The following is an 18,306-nucleotide window of genomic DNA, read 5'->3' as shown; positions in this document are numbered from 1 at the left end:
GTATAATTTATACACAAGTACAAATAGATGAGCTCTGAAAATACGTATGGTCCTAAAACCATCACCAGTCTAGATGGAAATACATCCATCACCCCAAAATTCCATCAGCCTCTTTTGCAGCCTGTTTCCTTCTTCACTCAGGCACACTGTAGGAAAATGAATACTTACTACTGGACATGGTTAATTCTGATGTCCAGTAACTAGAACTCAGTCCAAGTAATTTAATAAACTAGTCATTTAATATACCAAACACAAAAATGCACTGGAAAAAAGGATTATGATAAAGCAATTTTAAAAAATGCTTTTTCTAAAGCCAAATTCAGCAGTGGGGGTTGTATACCTACTTTAGTGACACTAATGTAAGTTCTGATAACCTACTACTATCAAACCAGCCAAAAAAATATATATGTATTTTTGAGATGGAGTTTCACTCTGTTGCTCAGGCTGGAGTGCAGTGGCATGATCGCGGCTCACTGCAACCTCCACCTCCCGGGTTTAAGCGATTCTCCTGCCTCAGCCTCCCAAGTAGCTGGGACTACAGGCATGCACCACCATGCCTAGCTAGTTTTTTTTTTTTTTCATTTTTAGTAGAGATTGGGTTTCACCATGTTGGCCAGGCTGGTCTCGAACTCCTGACTTTAGTTGATCCGCCCGCCTCCCAAAGTGCTGGGATTACAGGTGTGAGGCACTGCACCACGCAAAAAATTAATACATAGCACAGTTATCTTACAGCTATTAATGGGAATGTTTTTAAGTCTTTCTTCATAACTTCAGGGCTTTTTCACTTTCTTGGTTGGATCCAACATCCATGGAATTTAAGACATCTTCATCCTTTATGTGAGTGAAGTTGCAAAAAGTGTATTTATACTAGAGAAATTTTGCAGAACCATACTCCTTGGGTCCCATTACAGATCTACTGAAACATCAAAGACTTGTAAGACTCCCTAGGCTAAAAAGAAACACTCCATTAACATCCTTATAAAGCCAACACGACTTTGGGTACACGAAGCTTCTAAAGAGTATTAACTTTTGCTAAGTAAAATGAAATACACAGGATTTGTACTACTCTTGCTTGTTCCTTGTCCTCAAATTGGAATAACAAGTTTGACAAGCAAATCCCCCTAAAATATCTAGTAACCTACTGTATTTGAAATCCTTTTGCTCTCCATCAGGCTGCTCTAAACGGAAAAACCATTTACATGAAAGGGTAGCTGTAGCTGGGAATTCAGTAGGATACTTCCAACAGTCCTGGTCAAAATGAAGGCACTGCCCTGTGATGTTTGAAATTCAAGTAACTTTATTTAAATTCAAAAACAATTCTAAAACTGCATTTAGAGTCAAGACCCTCTTGTATTATAAAAATCACATGTATTTCTGAGACAAAAATACTTCTAGGTTAACTAGACCAGATCTGACTTTGGACTTTATTCTTTAAACAAATTGCAGAGAATAGAGAAAAAAATAGGTTATTTACAGAAAACAATATCTACATATGTACTTAAAAGTACAAATTTGGTGACAGAAAAGACTTCAGTATATGCTGGCATCTCAGAAGCAGTTCTCAAAGAGCTTAGTTTTATTTTCTTGAATTTTAAGAATGCCTAAGATCCTTCTTCATCCTCGATCTTGGGAGCCAAGTAGTACTTCAAGTGTCCCATATCAGCAATTTTATACTCTACAACTGAAAGACCGGAAGATAGTTAATTACTGAGGAGTATCACATATACTACCTACAAAACAAGGTTCAAATTTATTATCTTACCAAGGGGTACATCTGCAGACATACTGAGTGTCACCGTTGAAGAGAGTGGAGTGGCTTTTGTAAAGAAGTTCAGGTACCTCAGTGCAAAAGTTAGTTGAACTGGTTCATTCATCTCTATGGTAACCTACAAGAGAAAACGGAAGATTCATCATTGAAAAACATCAAGAAAGTTGCAATCTATTAGCTTGCATTTATAAAAACCCACAAACACTTTTATTAGTCACTTTGGAGGGAGCTATGAAAATTTTGAAGACTGATGCATAAAGCAAAAGAATCGAGTATCTAGCTCGTCTTTCCTATAATTTAGATAACCAAATTATATAATATGGGAAAGCTTTTCTTTATGGAAATTCTTCTGATAAGCAGCCAAAAAATGAATAAAACGTATTAATTTCAGCTCTGCAAACTCTAATGACTTAATGGATCTAGACAATGACTATTATAGCTGCTAACACTGCGAAGACATCCAGACCCCTTGTGCCTTCTACTAGAGGCACACACCACCACCTATAAAGTATTCGTGCTTTCTCACCCCCGAAACAAAACATCCTGAATATCATCAAGGCTCCAGGGCTATAGCTACCAGTCTGTAGGACACAGGGTGGAAGAATTTACATATACACAGGAATGCAATCAGCAAAATCCAAACTCTGGAAAACTTAAATCATCTAATTTCTTCAACAAATAGACTGTAATGGAAGGGGAAGAATGAAATTAGAGGAAACCAGGCTAGGTGTGTTGGCACACACCTGTAGTCCCAGCTACTTGGGAAACCAAGGCAGGAGGATCACTTAAGCCCTGGAGTTTGAGGCTGTAGTGAGCCATGACTGCACCACTGCACTCCAGCCTGGATGGACAGAGCAAGACCCTGTCTCAAAAACAAAGAAAAACAGAAAAAGAAAAAAATGAGGTTAGCAGAGGAGTGGAAATGTGATTCAGGAAACAGATAAAGAATCAGCTCCTAGCCTTTATTAAAAAAAAAAAAAAAAAAAAACAACTTCCAACTGAATTTTACAACTTTATTTAAACTAAATGTTGACTACCCATTCAAGGGACAAGAAAGCAATATATAGTATTTATTGTAAGCTTATAATATGCCAGACACAGCATATGCTAAGCTCTTTAATGTTACCATATTTAATCCTAACAAGCTTATGACATTAGGACCTTCGTCCTTGATTTACCAAGTTTTAATTTACGCTCAGGTTATCGATTTTTTTTTTTTTTTTTTTTTAACGAATGAGGCAATTTATTAACCCAGCATGGTTTGTTCTAATGCTTCTTGTTGGCAGCTGCCACCTGTCCGGCGATTCTGTCCAGATCTCTCTGTCCCTGAGGTGTCAGTTTGCGGCCCCCGTCTTGGTCCTTTTCCACCATTTTCAGCCCCTCCAGGGCTTGGAGGACCCGGCGAGCTACACTCTTGGAGCCTCGGCTGAAGTGGCTGGGCATGACGCCGTTTCTCTGACGTCCCCCATAGATCTTGGTCATGGAGCCAACCCCAGCGCCACCCCGGAGGTACAGGTGCCGCGCTGTGGAAGCAGCTCGTGTGTAGAACCAGTTCTCATCGTAGGGAGCAAGCTCTTTGTGCTTGGCTAGCTTGACGGTGTCCACCCATTCGGGGACTTTCAGCTTCCCGGACTTTTTGAGGAAGGCTGCCAGAGCTCTGACGAACTCCTGCTGGTTCACGTCTTTTACAGTAACTCCAGGCATCGTGCGGCCTCCGCGCTGCCAGCCAGGGGAAAGGGCTCGATTTTTTTTTTTTAAGATGGAGTCCTGCTCTGCCACCCAGGCTGGAGGGGAGTGGCATGATCTGGGCTCACTGCAACCTCCACTTCCTCGGTTCAAGTCATTCTCCTGTCTCAGCCTTCCGAGTAGCTGGGGTTACAGGTGTGCACCACCATGCCCGGCTAATTTTTCCTATTTTGGTTAAACAAGGGCTCTCTAGGTACTCTCAAAGTTGCATGGAGTCTGCTTTCTAGCCTTAGTGAGAAGTCTTCCTGTTTAACCTTTGATTCCTACAGCCTGTGACTTTGGCTAAATTGTCACTTAAGGTTGCTCAGCCTGCTTCTCCACCTTTAAAATGGGCTACCAATTGGACCCACAACATGTACGCTAATATAAGGATTACATAAGCGCTCCTAACAGGTAGACTTTTACTCTTAACCATATCCTTCTATTGAGTTGCTGTTCTATGCTTAATTATTTGGTAATAGAGTAAATATCTCCAGAAAGCTAAAGGTTAGATGCCTAGCTTCCCAATCCTACCCTTAAGAGCCTGTGTGGGCTTGATCCATAAACCATTGTTCTGTGGTATGTACATGTGCTGAATTTGTAATTCCCTTCTTGCAAATATAATTCTAAAATGGATGACACTTACAAATCAGTTGCAGATTTCAACAGTAACTCAATTTTCAGAAATTACTTGGGATCCAATTCTGTCTACTTTTAATTTTAGCAATTAACCTAATAAGCAGTATTACAATTCTCTTCAAACTATTTTTTTTACTTAAAAACTACTTACAGCTTCCTCCTCTTTATCGACATTACTTGTCTGTGACAATTTAATGTTTCCATTTCCAAGTTCTCCACTTGCAGAAAATTTCACGCCGTCTTTTGCACAGGAAATTACAACAGCATCTCCAATGTGGCTGAGATCTCGGCATATACGTGCAAATTCACCAGAAGGCATCTTTACTACACAGCTGTACTCTTGTTCCTATTAAGAACAAAAATTTTCCAAAAGTTAATTGTTAGAAATTTAATGATTTGGCACCCTCACTTTCTTAAAAGGCAACATCTAAACAACTCAGAATCAAGATTTTCTGATACTGACTCGTGTAATTTCTTAACAAACTCCACTCAAACAAAAAAGGCTATTAAATGCACTGCCCAGGGAACAAGCGCCTCCTCCTCCTCATCCTCCAGGGATAAAGTAAGAGAACACTAGAGTATGCCACAGAAATGATGACGGCGCAAGCAGGTCTAACTACTTTCTAAAAGAAAACGAGAGAATATGATATTACGCATTTTCAACATTCCAACATTTCTTCTCTCCTTTGGTGTTTATAAACCTAACCTGGATAAATTTCTTCTAAGATAGCTTTCAAACCCACTTAATAAAAACCAAGCATCCTAGAAGGAAGCAAATTTTAAAAGAGGTTCATGGAAGAAGTTAATGCAAATAGACAACTGGCAGTAAACAATAAATTTAACCAGTGAGTTTTAGACTTGTGGTAAACAACTATCCAAATACTAAAATCTCTTTAAAACATGCACCAGTAGATATGTTTCTAGAAAAAGTTCTGTTATGAAGTAGGCTTAAATTATATTAACATATCTTGACAGAGGAGGATCATTGAGGCCAGGAGTTCCAGACCAGCCTGGGCAAGACTGCCCCCACACCCACACACAAAAATAAAAAGATTAGCCAGGCGTGGTGGGACAGACCTGTAGTCCTTCCTAGCCACTTAGGAGACTAAGTGGATTGCTTGAGCCCAGGAGTCCCAGGTTACAGTGAGCTATATGGCACCACTGCACTCCAGCCTGGGCAACAGAGGAAGACCCTGTCTGTAAAAATAAACAACATTCTATGACATAACTATCATGCCTGTGTACAGCACTCGCTACAATCAGAAACTGATACTCACTGGAATTCCAAGTTGTTCAACATCCAAATCCATCAACTTCATTTCATAGTCTGAAACTTTCTCCTGGTCTACCAAAAAAAAGCAAATGCTGTTGAGAAACACTGGCACAGAGTTTTGATCTTCCGTAGCTTCATAACTCAGTAAAAAGGTACGACTTACTTGGTGCTTCAAATACTAGCGCCAAGGTATCCGCATTATCTTCAGCCCTTAGCGTAATGATATCTTCATTGCCGGCGCATTTTAGTATTTTGGACATACTAGAAGACAGGAGACACATGGTTTAAAATCAACACCATCTGCTGAAGGTCTGTATTTCTAATGCAGTTAGAAGGGGTTACCACTCTCACCCAGAGGCCGTCTCAGAACTGGTGGAGGGTAATTGCACTGCTGGAGGATGCGAATATTAATGCAGACATTTTGGGATGCATCTGGCAGTATTTATACTAAAATACCACCAGCAGTTTCCCTTCTGGATAGAAACAATCTCCTGCCACTAAGTAGGATGACAGGCTGACACTTTTCTCGCAAGGGCACATTATAAAGCATTTAAAGTCAATCGCGACTGAGCCGGGAGGATCGCCTGAGCCCAGAAGTTGGAGACCGGCCTGGGCCAACACATCGAGACCATCTCGGAAACAAAAAAGCCACAACTAAAGCGTCCATTCAAGGCCAACAGGATTTAGTGAGCAAAAAGCTCTGGAGCAGTGTTCCTGGCACTGCAGAAAAACCAGTCATTTTCCCGCCACCACCCGCTTTGTGACTTTGGCGCGAAAAAGCAGGTTCGCGCAGCAGCCAGCGCGGGCTTTTCCGAACCGCGCGCTCAGCTGGGCCCCACCCCCCTGCATGGCAGGCCAATGAGAAGGTGCGGATGGTCCACGCCAGCCAATGAGGGCTCGGCTCGGAAGCCATCCCGCCAAGCGCCGGAGGTGGGGGTGGGCCGGGGCAGGCTTCTCGGCGCCGCGAGGCTCACCTGGTGAGGTTCACGCCCATAGCCAGGTTGCGGTCACAGCGGTAGGTGTCGAAGCCCTCAGACCGCAGGGTGAGCTGCACCAAGGAGACGTGGGACGAGTCCATGCTCTGCAGATTTACGCCGCTGGAGCTAATATCCCAGCAGGCCTCGTTGATGAGGTCCTTGAGGGCCTCCAACACCTTCTTCAGGATGGAGCCCTGGACCAGGCGCGCCTCGAACATGGTGGCGGAGTGGCAGCAACGCGGCTACAGGCAGGCGGGAAGGAGGAAAGTCTAGCCGGTTTCCGCTTCAAGAGCCTCAGAGCGAGCGGGCGAACGTCGTCACGAGAAGCTGAGACCTAGGAAAAGAACTACCAGTCTGCTACGCCTGCAACCGTTTAATGCCGCCGCGTCCGCCAGCGCGCGCTCTTACCCTGCGCCGCGTTGCGACGTCACCACGCTGCCCGGCCCACGGCCTGGGCGGGTTAGAATTTAGGGCCAATCGTGCCGATGCTCCCCGCGAGGCCCGCCCCCTAGAACATACATTGGAGGAAGCGGGTGCAGGGCGGGGCAGCGTCCCGCAGGTCTCCCCGCCTCTTCGCCTGACTCCTGAACCTGACCACTGAACAAGTCCGGGCATATGTGGGGATCCGGCCCAGGCCCCGGTTCGTCAAGCCCCAGCTTTATGGTGCTTCCTCAGCCTCCAACTCCGTGGGTAGAAAGTTTCCAGCCACGAAAGTGAAAGTGAAAAGCAAATCAAGCCTACCGGGAGGAAAAGCCTCCTTGCAGCCTGAAGAGGACAGCTGCTGCAAATACGCACTTTATTTTTCAATTACAGAAGTGATGCGCTCCTAAGTGTCACACCATAAAGAGGTGAATTGTTATGTTAAACTTAGCTCCCTCTCACCTCTTAACATTCCACTGCCAGCTCTTACAATCACTCAATCGTTCCTTGTATAAAGCTTTTAAAGCTTTTTTGAAAGTTCGAATACACTTTTTCAAAATGCACTCATTCCGTAAACACTTCGAAAAAGTACTTAATAAAGTACATTTAATTTTATGCCACGTACATCTTTTTTATATCAGTACCTCTTTAAAAGATAGCATCACATGTATGTAACTTATCAATCTCCTGTTGTTAATTACAAACACCTTTGAGCACTTAGGCAACTTTGGTGATATCAACTCCTTGAAGTAATACAGCTGAGTCAAAGAGCGTACACATTTAATTTTTTTTCTTTTCTTTTTCTTTTCTTTCTTTTTTTTTTTTTGAGATGGAGTCCTGCTCTGTCATTCAGGCTGGAGTGCAGTGGCGCGATCTCGGCTCACTGCAACCTCTGCCTCCCAGGTTCAAGTGATTCTCCTGCCTCAGCCTCCCGAGTAGCTGGGATTACAGGTGCCTACCACTGCGCCCGGCTAATTTTTTTAGTAGAGACGGGGTTTCACGATGTTGGCCAGGCTGGTCTCGAACTCCCGACCTCAGGTGATCCACCCGCCTCAGCCTCCCAAAGTGCTGGGATTACAGGCATGCGCCACCATGCCCGGCTAAATTTTTGATAAATGTTACTAAATCTCTAAAAGTTTGCAATTTACATTCTAGCCAAGACTGTGTATCAACATGCTCATTTATCTTTATTTTACTAACTACAGATATTAGCAATCTCATTTTTTAATCATTGCTTATCTGTGTCAAAAATTCAATTTTTTTTTTGAGATGGAGTCTTGCTCTGTTGCCCCGGCTGGAGTGCAGTGGTGCTTTCTTGGCTCACTGCAACCTCCACCTCCCAGGTTCAAGCAATTCTCCTGCCTCAGCCTCCCAAGTAGCTGGGATTACAGGTGCCTACCACTACACCTGGCTAATTTTTGCATTTTTAGTAGAGACGGGGTTTCACCATGTTGGCCAAGCTGGTCTCAAACACCTGACCTCAGGTGATCCACCCGCTTTGGCCTCCCAAAGTGCTGGGATTACAGGTGTGAGCCACCGTGCCTAGCCAGAAAATTTCAATTGTTACAGGATGGACAGGGTTTGTTGCTTCTCTCCTGCTTTGTTTACACCATTTCTCTTTAGTTACTTTTAATATCTTGATCAGTAGAATTCTTTAGTTTTTCTACCATGTATCTAGGTATGGATTTAGTTTTATTTATCTTATTGAAGGAACTGAAGATTCATTTCAAGTCTGACATATTCTCAATCATTATGGCTTCAAGTATCTCCTCTCCTTAGTCTATTCTTTACTTTGGAATGCCTTTCTTTCCTTTTTTTTTTTTTTTTTTTTTCTAGTTCAGCTATGACTCCATACAAGGTTCCAAGAGGAGTTTCACAGTCTCTTCCCTGGGTTTTGTGGAGACTTAACTTTACCCTTCTGTATCAGCCTCTTAAAGCACTGGGTCAGCCTTAAAAGGGAACAGGAAAGGGCATTTCTGGTATTTCTATTATAAGATGCCTTCAATTGTAATGTGTACAATTATTTTATGTAGCACAAGAAAGAAAACTGTCAAACTATTATTTTTTAGAGAGGGAGGTCTCCTTTTGACACCCAGGCTGGAGTGCAGTGGCAAGATCACTGCTCACTGCTACCTCCAACTTCTGGGCTCGAGGGATCCTCCTGCCTCCCAACTAGCTGGGACTACAGGGGTGCACCACTGTACCTGGCTAATTTTTAAATGTTTTTGTAGAGAGGAAGTCCCACTATGTTGCTCTGGCTGGTTTTCAACTCCTGGGCTCAAGCGATCTTCCCAATCGGTCTCCTAAAGTGTGAGATTACAGGCATGAGCCACTGTGCCCAGCCTCAAACTGTTATACAATGCTTTATCACTTAGAATTTCTTTCTTTTTTCCCTTTTTTTTTGAGAAGGAATCTCGCTCTGTCATCCAGGCTGGAGTGCAGTGGTGCGATCTTGGCTAACCGCAACGTCCGCCTCCTGGGTTCAGGCAATTCTCATGCCTCAGCCTCCCGAGTAGCTAGGATTACAGGCAAGCGCCATTGCACCCGGCTAATTTTTGTATTTTTAGTAGAGACGGGGTTTCGCCATGTTGGTCTTGAACTCCTGACCTCATGTGATCTGCCTGCCTCGGCCTCCCAAAGTGCTGGGATTACAGGCGTGAGCCACCACGCCAGGTCTATTTTGTTTTAAAAGAACTTTTAGACTTTAAAAACATTCTTATATATTACTCTTGTGCAAACATGAAAAAATTTAAGCTACATTGGTTAAGGCATTCCTACTGTTTCCCCACTCAGTTGCTGATACTGCTGTTTTTCTGTATAATATCCTACTCTGTGTTGTCAAGGGTATTGATGATGCAGCATTTTTCAATAGTGCTATTCTATTGTCTCTCGAATTTCTTGCAAGCCTCTGCTACTCATTTGTAAGTTTTGATGTTGGCACTTTTTTGCTTTATGTGTGATGGACTATCCATTTGCATACATCTCAATATCAAAACATAATACAGCATCATCTGTTTGTGGGTATTTTCCTTTCTTGGGTCCGTTAAAATCTCAGTTCCTTTGCAAAATGTGGAATGTGTTCATTCCTCCAGTGAGGAACATTTGCTTCACTAAAAACAAATGCATATGCTCCACTACTCTGTTTCAGTTCTGTCTGCTTACATAATATCATTTTGGTTTAATGCCAAATCACAGTGTAATAGATTTGAAGACATTTTAATGTCAATTAAACCCTACCCATGTGGGACCCGCGATGTACGTGAATCTGTTTATTTCTGCTATTATAGAAGTGATGTGCTCCTAAAAGTGTCAGATGATAAAGAGGTGTACAGTTATGTTAATTTTATGTTAAACAGAAATGAGGACATAAACATGCCTATGACTGTGGTCAGAGAAGGCCTCTCTGAGGAGGTAGCATCTTATCAGAGAAGGCAGCTGTTTGGAGAGTTGGAACAAAGCTTTCTTTTTTTTTTTTTTTTTTTTTTGAGACGGAGTCTTGCCCTGTCCCCCAGGCTGGAGTGCAGTGGCGCGATCTCGGCTCACTGCAAGCTCCGCCTCCTGGGTTTAGGCCATTCTCCTGCCTCAGCCTCCCGAGTAGCTGGGACTACAGGCGCCCGCCACCTCGCCCGGCTAGTTTTTTGTATTTTTAGTAGAGACGGGGTTTCACCGTGTTAGCCAGGATGGTCTCGATCTCCTGACCTTGTGATCCGCCCGCCTCGGCCTCCCAAAGTGCTGGGATTACAGGCTTGAGCCACCGCGCCCGGCCCGGAAGAAAGCTTTCTAAGCTGAGAGAATAGCATGATTATAAAGGTCAGCATACTTGGAATATATTCAGACAAGTTTGATGTGGAACTCAGACTGATGTGTCTGAAGCAAGAGCGGTGCAATGTGAGGTTGCAGAGAGGCTGGGGCGAGCTCTTGCAGGAATTTGTAGGCTCTCTAAAAGTGCAAGGGAATGTGGTCAGCGGCAGGTCTTTGATGTGATCCAATTTACATTTTAAGCGGCTACTTTAACATCGAGTAAAGGTACTATTGGATCAGTGGAAGAATGAAGTAAATTTTGATCAGATAATTGGTTAAACTATTAGAAAAGAATAAAAACTGTAGACTTTTCTGGACAGGTGCAGTGGCTCATGCCTGTAATCCCGGAACTTTGGGAGGCTGAGGTGGGTGGATCATCTGAGGTCAGGAGTTCAAGATCAGCCAGGCCAACATAGTGAAACCCTGTCTCTACTAAAAATACAAAAATTAGCTGGGCGTGGTGGTGCACACCTGTAATTCCAGCTACTAGGGAGGCTGAGGCAGGAGAATTGCTTGAACCTGGGATGCGGAGGTTGCAGTGAACCGAGATTGCGCCACTGCACTCCAGCCTGGGTGACAGAGCCAGCCTCCATGTCAAAAAAAAAAAAAAAAAAAAAAAAAAAAAAAAGACTTCCTAATAATTATTCACTAGAATAAATTCTAGATAAATAATTCAAATCTGAACCCAGTAAGAAATGGAAAAATATTTTGGTAAATATTCATGAGATCTTCCTATGGGTTCTAAACATAAGAAAAAACCCATAAAACATAATGAATGACTATGTAAGTTTTAAGACTTCAGTATGCCTCAGAGGATTATATTGGTTAGTATAGTTTAGGTTTCAGTAACAGAGAACTCAACTTGAATGGATTAAGAGAAAAAGAAAATTTATTCATCTAAACAAAAAGCCAGAGGTATCTGGCCTCCACTGTCCAGTCCTAGTCTTAGTAAATAAGTAAAGTTTATTAGCCACATTAATAAGCACAGAAATGTAAATTCAATGGAGACAGAATTTTAACCTATCAAATTAATAAAAATCATGTGAACACCCGGTGTGTTAGGAAGGATTCAAGGAAGTAGGCACTTTAATACATTGCAAGTGGGAGTATACATTGGTATAATTTTTCTGGTGGAAACTTAGAAATGTGTATCAAAAGCCTTAGAATTTTACTTATTCTTTGACAGAGAAATTCAATCTCTAGGGTTTTTTCCTACGGAAGAAATCAAGGGAACTTACCAAGATCAAGCATGCTTAAGAATGTTTCTTGGGCCAGGTGCAGTGGCTTGCGCCTGTAATCCCAGCGCTTTGGGAGGCCCAGGTGGGCAGATCACCTGAGGTCGGGAGTTTGAGACCAGCCTGGCCAACATGGTGAAACCCCATCTCTACTAAAAATACAAAAATTAGTCAGGCGTTGTGGCGGGCGCCTGTAATCCCAGCTACTCGGGAGGCTGAGGTAGGAGAATCACTTGAACCCGGGAGGTGGAGGTTGCAATGAGCCAAGATCACGCCATTGTACTCCAGCCTGGGCAACAGAGTGAGACTCCATCTCAAAAAACCAACAACAAAAAAAGAATATTTCTTGACTGGGCATGGTGGCTCATGCCTGTAATCGCAGCACTTTGGGAAACCAAGGAGGGCAGACTGCTTGAGGTCAGGAGTTCCAGACCAGCCTGGCCAACATGGTGAATCCCTGTCTCTACTAAAAATACAAAAATTAGCTGGGCGTGGTGGCACACACCTGTAATCTCAGCTACTCGGGAGGCTGAGGCATGAATTGCTTGAACCTGGGAGGCGGAGGTTGCAGTGAGCCAAGATAGTACCACTCCCCTCCAGCCTGGCTAACAGGGCAAGACAGTGTCTCAAAAAAAAAAAAAAAAAAAAAAAAAAAGAATGTTTTTTACAGAATTATGATGATGATGATGATTATTTTTGAGACAGTTTCTCACTCTGTCATCCAGGCTGAGGTACAGTGGCACAATCTTGGCTCACCACAGCTTTGACTTTCCAGGCTCAGGTGATTCTCCTACCTCAGCCTTCCAATTAGCTGAGACTACAGGTGCACACCACCATCCCAGCTAATTTTCTGTACTTTTTGTAGAGACAGAGTTTCACCATGTTGTCCAGGCTGATCTCAAACTCTTGGGCTCAAACAATCCTCCCACCTTTGCATCCCAAAGTGCTGGGATTACAGGCATGAGCCACCATGTCTGGCCTCTTACAGAATTATTAATAATTCCCCAGAAATTGGACATAACCTTAAGGTCTAACAATATTTGCATTTGTTAGGTAAATTATGATAAATTTGTAAGATGGAATATTGTATAGCCTCTAAAGTACCATTTGCAAAAGGCATTTAACGATAAAGAGAAAAATCACATTATGAAACAGAATAAACAAAGATATTCCAATTTTCTAAAACTGTTATATCTAGGTATATGTGTACAGTAAATGGAATGGAAAAGCAAGAATATAAATATTAACATCTGTGACTGATGGTGCCACAAATAATTTTAATTTTTTCTTGTACCTTTTTGTATTTTCTATACTTTTTTCAGTAAAAATGTATTGTTGATCAGAAAATGAATACTGAGAGAAAATGCTGTAAAGTATTTTATGCAGTATCTGGCAAATTTCTTCACAAGGTAATATGTATCAGAATTATTCTCCATCCTGGCTGCACTTGAGACTCACCTGGGGAGCTTAAAAAAATTCTATTCCACTTGGCCCTCCTCCAGAAATTCTTACTTACTTTAGGGTGGCCCCTCCATCAGTAGTTTTAGCAGCTGTCCAGATAATTCTTTTTTTTTTTTTTTTTTTTTGAGATGGAGTTGCCCAGGCTGGAGTGTTGTGGCGTGATCTCCGCTCACTGCAACATCTGCCTCCTGGGTTCTAGCCATTTTTCTGCCTCAGCCTCCCGAGTAGCTGAGATTACAGGTTCCCACCACCAAGGCCAGCTAATTTTTGTATTTCTTTTTTTTTTTTGAGACGGAGTCTGGCTCTGTTGCCCCAGCTGGAGTGCAGTGGCTGGATCTCAGCTCACTGCAAGCTCCGCCTCCCGGGTTCACGCCATTCTCCTGCCTCAGCCTCCTGAGTAGCTGGGACTACAGGCGCCTGCCACCCCGCCCGGCTAGTTTTTTGTATTTCTTAGTAGAGACGGGGTTTCACCGTGTTAGCCAGGATGGTCTCGATCTCCTGACCTCGTGATCCACCCGTCTCGGCCTCCCAAAGTGCTGGGATTACAGGCTTGAGCCACCGCGCCCGGCCTAATTTTTGTATTTCTAGTAGAGACGGGGTTTTGCCATGTTGGCCAGGCTGGTCTCGAACTCTTGACCTCAAGTGATTCACCCACCTTGGCCTCCCAAAGTGATGGGATTACAGGTGTGAGCTAGTGCGCCCAGCCTTGTCCAGGTAATTCTAATGAATAATCAGGACGGAGACGTACTTTACAGCGTGTGTGGTCAATAGATGAATATTTGTGCTTAAAACCACCAGGTAGAGTATTGGTTTGAAAAAGTGAGGCCTCCAGTTTGTCAGAGAGAAGACTGACATCGTTCAGATTCTATATGTCATAATCTAATAGGCCTGTAGGTTTATGGGAGTGCAGGATTTGCATTTTTTGAAGCTGTAAGAAGTTTGACAAAGCTGGGCATGGTGGTTCACCCCTCTAATCCCAGCACTGTGGGAAGCCAAGGTGGGTGGATCCCTGGAGCCCAGGATTTCGAGACCAGCCTGGGCAACATGGCAAGACTCCATCTCTATACAAAAAACAAAAATTAATTGGGTGTAGTGATGGCGCCTGTAGTCCCAGTTATTCGGGAGGCTGAAGTGGGAAGGTAACTCAAGCCCGGGCAGTGAGTTCAGCTGTGATTGTGCTACTGCACTCCAGCCTGGGCGACAGAGCAAGATCCTGCCTCAAAAAAACAAGAGTTAGACAATTCTGCATAGCTTATTCTCACTTTCACTTTGTATGTCATTTCATTAAACTGAATAAGAAGTTTTAGCTATCTGAAAACATTTCTCAAACTAAGAACTAAAAGGCAATATAAGGGGCAAGAGAAAGAGCAAATCAGATAAAGCCTGATTTTGTGTATCAACAATTCTTCAGGCCAGTCACGGTGGCTCACACCTATAATCCCAGCACTATGGGAGGCTGAGGCAGGTGGATCACTTGAGGTCAGGAGTTCAAGACAAGCCTGGCTAACATGGTGAAACCCCATCTCTATTAAAAATACAAAAATCTGCCGGGCGTGGTGGCACATGTCTGTCCTCCCAGCTATTTGGGAGGCTGAGGTGGGAAAATAGCTTGAACCGGGGAGGCAGAGGTTGCAGTGAGTTGAGATCGTGCCCCACTGCACTCCAGCTGGGGGGATGGAGTGAGACACCCTGTCTCAAAAAACAAAACAAAAAAACAAAAATAAATTCTTTTTCAATGAATTTATTGTTTAGTGTTCAAGGAATGTTTAGTGATAATTCTTCCCCTCTTAAGAGAAGAGAAATCACTATTCAGGGAACTGAAGAATTGTCATGCCATTTGTACCACTGTAGTTTTCCAGTATCAAGATGAAGGAAGGTGTTTTCATTATAGAATTATAATAGCTATAGCAACAGCTGCCCAGTTATACTGAGCTTGCAATCGGCCTGCATATTCTGGGGGACCAGGAATCCCATGCTAGTGACTTCTGTTAATCAACATAGCATCTAAAAATAATGAAACTAACCAAGGAGTGCAATGAAAAGAAATCACTGTGTACAAGATGTGCCCCAAGGCTGGAGGAAAAAGTTAATATAACATAACAGAAAAATCAAGAACAGAGGAGGAGGTGCAAGGTAATGTAAAGTAACAAAATTCTTTTAGCTGAAGGTGGAGGGAGACTTTTACTTTTAATTTCTTTCTACAATTAAGAGAAAGGCCTGACCGGGCATGGTGGCTCACATCTGTAATCCCAGCACTTTGGGAGGCTGAGGCGGGCAGATCACGAGGTCAAGAGTTCAAGACCAGCCTGGCCAACATGGTGAAACCCTGTTTCTACTAAAATACACAAAAAATTATCCAGGTGTGGTGGTGTGCACTTGTAATCCCAACTACTACAGAGGCTGAGGCAGGAGAATCACTTGAACCCAGGAGGCAGAGGTACAGTGAGCCGAGATCATGCCACTGCACTCCAGCCTGAGCAACAAAAGTGAAACTCTGTCTCAAAAAACAAAACAAAACAAAACAAAACCCCAAAAAAACAAAAAACGAAGAGAGAGAGAGGCCCTAAAGCTTGCCTAAAGGCCTATTAGCATGACTTCCACCAGACCCCTGTTCGTTACATAGCACTGGCTTCAGGACTATACTTGATCTGAGTTCCATGAACCTGAGAGGGCTGAGTGTAATGGATGAGGAGTTTGTTCAGAGCACATTTTAGGATATTATCCATCCTAGAATCATACTGTGCATTCCATAATTCTGACTTATGTGCATTGGTTCTCCAAGCCTCCTTTTATTAGGCTGGATTTGACAAGGAACAGCTGAGTTTCTAGAAGGACTGACATGACACTCACTTAGATATGACCTTTCATAACTATGTGCCCCTAAAGGTGAAGTTCTAGACACTAACATCTCCACCTGTCTTAGACAATCATCTTGCTCGAATGCTGTAGCTCATCCCTGTAATCCCAGAAATTTAGGAGGCCTATGTGGGAGGACTGCTTGAGCCCAGGAGTTTAAGACCAGCCTGAGTAATAAAGTGAGACTTCATTGCTACACAAAAATTTAAAACTTAGCTGGGTGTGGTGCTGCACACCTATCGCCCAAGCTACTCGGGAATATACTCACATATAATCACATATAATGCTGTTTTTGGAATTCTCACTACCTGCCCCAAAACTCACAGTTCAGGTCAAAATTACCAATAGGAGATTTTAGCCAGGTGTGGTAGCTCATGCCTATAATCCCAGCACTTTGGGAGACCCGGGTAGGAGGATCTCTTGAACCCAGGAGTTCAAGACCAGTTTGGGCAACATAGCGAGACCCTGTCTCTAAAAAAAAAAAAAAGAGAAATAGGCGGGGCGCGGTGGCTCACGCCTGTAATCCCAGCACTTTGGGAGGCCGAGGCGGGCGGATCACGAGGTCAGGAAATCGAGACCATACTGGCTAACACGGTGAAACCTCGTCTCTACTAAAAACACAAAAAAATTAGCTGGGCCTGGTGGCGGCGCCTGTAGTCCCAGCTACTCAGGAGGCTGAGGCAGGAGAATGGCGTGAACCCGAGAGGCGGAGCTTGCAGTGAGCCGCGATTGCGCCACTGCACTCCTGCCTGGGTGACACAGTGAGACTCCGTCTCAAAAAAAAAAAAAAAAAAAAAGAGAGAGAGAGAGAGAGAAATAAATTAATTAAAATTTAAAAATTGAAAATAAGAAAAATGTAAAATTATATTTTTTTAAAAAAGGAAATTGCAATTCTTTTGTGTGCAAGTGTCTCATTGTGAGATTACAATATGCTTAAATTGGGGACCCAATGTTATACGTGTTTTACATCACTTACGGGGCAGTGAATAGGAAAGAACAGGAAACACCAAAGGCAATGCTGGAGCAACACAAATTTTAATAAATTCAGGCAGGCAGTATAATATGGTCGTTAGAGTGTCGGCTGGTAACAAACCTATTTGTGTTCTAATTCTTGCTAGGCACTTTCTAGCTGGGAGACCTTGGCTAAGGTCCTTTTAAAAGTTTTAAATCCATCCAACAAGTACTTAAGATGGATGTGTCAAAGACATACATGATGCACAGTAAACAAAGTAGACAGCACTTCTGTCCCAAAAAAGATCTTTCCATAGTCCAGAAGACAAATTCGAAAAACTGAGGAAGGGCGGGGCGCGGTGGCTCATGCCTGTAATTCCAGCACTTTGGGAAGCCGAGGCGGACGGATCACCTGAGGTCAGGAGTTTGAGACCAGCCCGACAAATATGGTGAAACCCTGTCTCTACTAAAAATACAAAAGTTAGCCAGGCGTGGTTGATGCACGCCTTGGAATTGCTTGAACCCGGGAGGCGGAGCTTGCCGAGATCACGTCACTGCACTCCAGCCTGGGCGACAGAGCGAGACTCCGTCTCAAACAAACAAACAAAAAACCAACCAAACCAACCAACCAACCAACCAACAAACAAAAAGAAACTGAGGAAGATCTTAACTGTAAAATGCAAATCATACCCACTTCCAAGCCATGTGTGAATTAAATGAAATAAGCCAACTAAAGAGATTACTCAGCTCAGTGCCTAGTATACAATTAACGCTCAATAAGTACTAGCGACCGCTTGGCAAAGCAACGCAGATTGAAGTGTGGGTTTCATTTCTCATCATGTGATACGTGATAAAATGCTCTTAATCAGGTCGGCTCACTTGGCCTCTCCATTCGACCTAAATAACAGCTACTTACTTGCGTAAGGGAAGAGCCCTGGCCCAGGTCAGCAAGCATTTGTCCTCCGGGTGGCGCCTCTCGCCTTCAGTAACCGGTCACCTCCAGAACCAGGGCGCCAGCTCCGGCCATCCGTGGTCAAGCGGGAGCTCCCATTGGCTAATCGCACTCTGAATCGCACGCCTTTTCCCGGCCCTGGCGCTGCCGTCCAATGTGCGCCTCTCGACTCTGCTCCGCCCCGCCCCCGTCGCCCCGCCTCCCTGTCGTATTTGCGCCATTGGTGGATCTTCCGGACCGCGATGGCG

The 18,306-nt window shown here is 43.6% G+C and overlaps 2 protein-coding genes and 1 non-coding gene across 4 annotated transcripts; all 3 read right to left on the bottom strand.

The window, feature by feature from the left end:
- Positions 1-1,279: 1,279 nt before the first annotated feature.
- PCNA (proliferating cell nuclear antigen) lies at positions 1,280-18,135 on the bottom strand. 2 transcript variants are annotated; one of them, XM_008018946.3, is made up of 7 exons: positions 18,023-18,135; positions 6,380-6,716; positions 5,569-5,666; positions 5,410-5,477; positions 4,284-4,478; positions 1,763-1,886; positions 1,280-1,681 (listed from the first exon to the last, which is right to left on the bottom strand). In XM_008018946.3, exons 2-7 carry the CDS (start codon positions 6,598-6,600, stop codon positions 1,602-1,604), a joined length of 786 nt encoding a protein of 261 aa, XP_008017137.1. In that variant the 5' UTR covers positions 6,601-6,716; positions 18,023-18,135; the 3' UTR covers positions 1,280-1,601. The 2 variants fall into 2 exon arrangements, with proteins under 2 accessions (XP_008017137.1, XP_008017132.1); XM_008018941.3 differs by lacking the exon at positions 18,023-18,135 and having other exon boundaries at positions 6,380-6,839.
- Positions 2,968-3,526, bottom strand: LOC103246919 (small ribosomal subunit protein eS19). Its single transcript, XM_008018935.3, has one exon. It carries the CDS (start codon positions 3,470-3,472, stop codon positions 3,035-3,037), a length of 438 nt encoding a protein of 145 aa, XP_008017126.1. The 5' UTR covers positions 3,473-3,526; the 3' UTR covers positions 2,968-3,034.
- On the bottom strand, positions 8,642-8,764 carry LOC119621542 (small nucleolar RNA SNORA26). The gene has a single exon (XR_005238095.1). It is a non-coding gene; the product is annotated as a small nucleolar RNA SNORA26 (small nucleolar RNA).
- Positions 18,136-18,306: the final 171 nt, after the last annotated feature.

The sequence above is a fragment of the Chlorocebus sabaeus genome, chromosome 2, assembly GCF_047675955.1.
Source record: "Chlorocebus sabaeus isolate Y175 chromosome 2, mChlSab1.0.hap1, whole genome shotgun sequence".
In the NCBI taxonomy this organism is placed as follows: Eukaryota; Metazoa; Chordata; class Mammalia; order Primates; family Cercopithecidae; genus Chlorocebus; species Chlorocebus sabaeus.
Note: the sequence above shows the minus strand (reverse complement) of the source record. Positions and strands in the feature narration are given on the sequence as shown.

Bases quoted from the DNA above. Each gene is read 5' to 3' on its own strand.
- LOC103246919 (XM_008018935.3), bottom strand. From the start codon at position 3,472: ATGCCTGGAGTTACTGTAAAAGACGTGAACCAGCAGGAGTTCGTCAGA.
- PCNA (XM_008018946.3), bottom strand. From the start codon at position 6,600: ATGTTCGAGGCGCGCCTGGTCCAGGGCTCCATCCTGAAGAAGGTGTTG. The intron at 5,667-6,379 runs GTGAGCCTCGCG...CCTGTCTTCTAG, and splicing joins ATGGGCGTGAACCTCACCAG to TATGTCCAAAATACTAAAAT. The intron at 4,479-5,409 runs GTGAGTATCAGT...TGTTCTTAATAG, and splicing joins TTGAACAACTTGGAATTCCA to GAACAAGAGTACAGCTGTGT.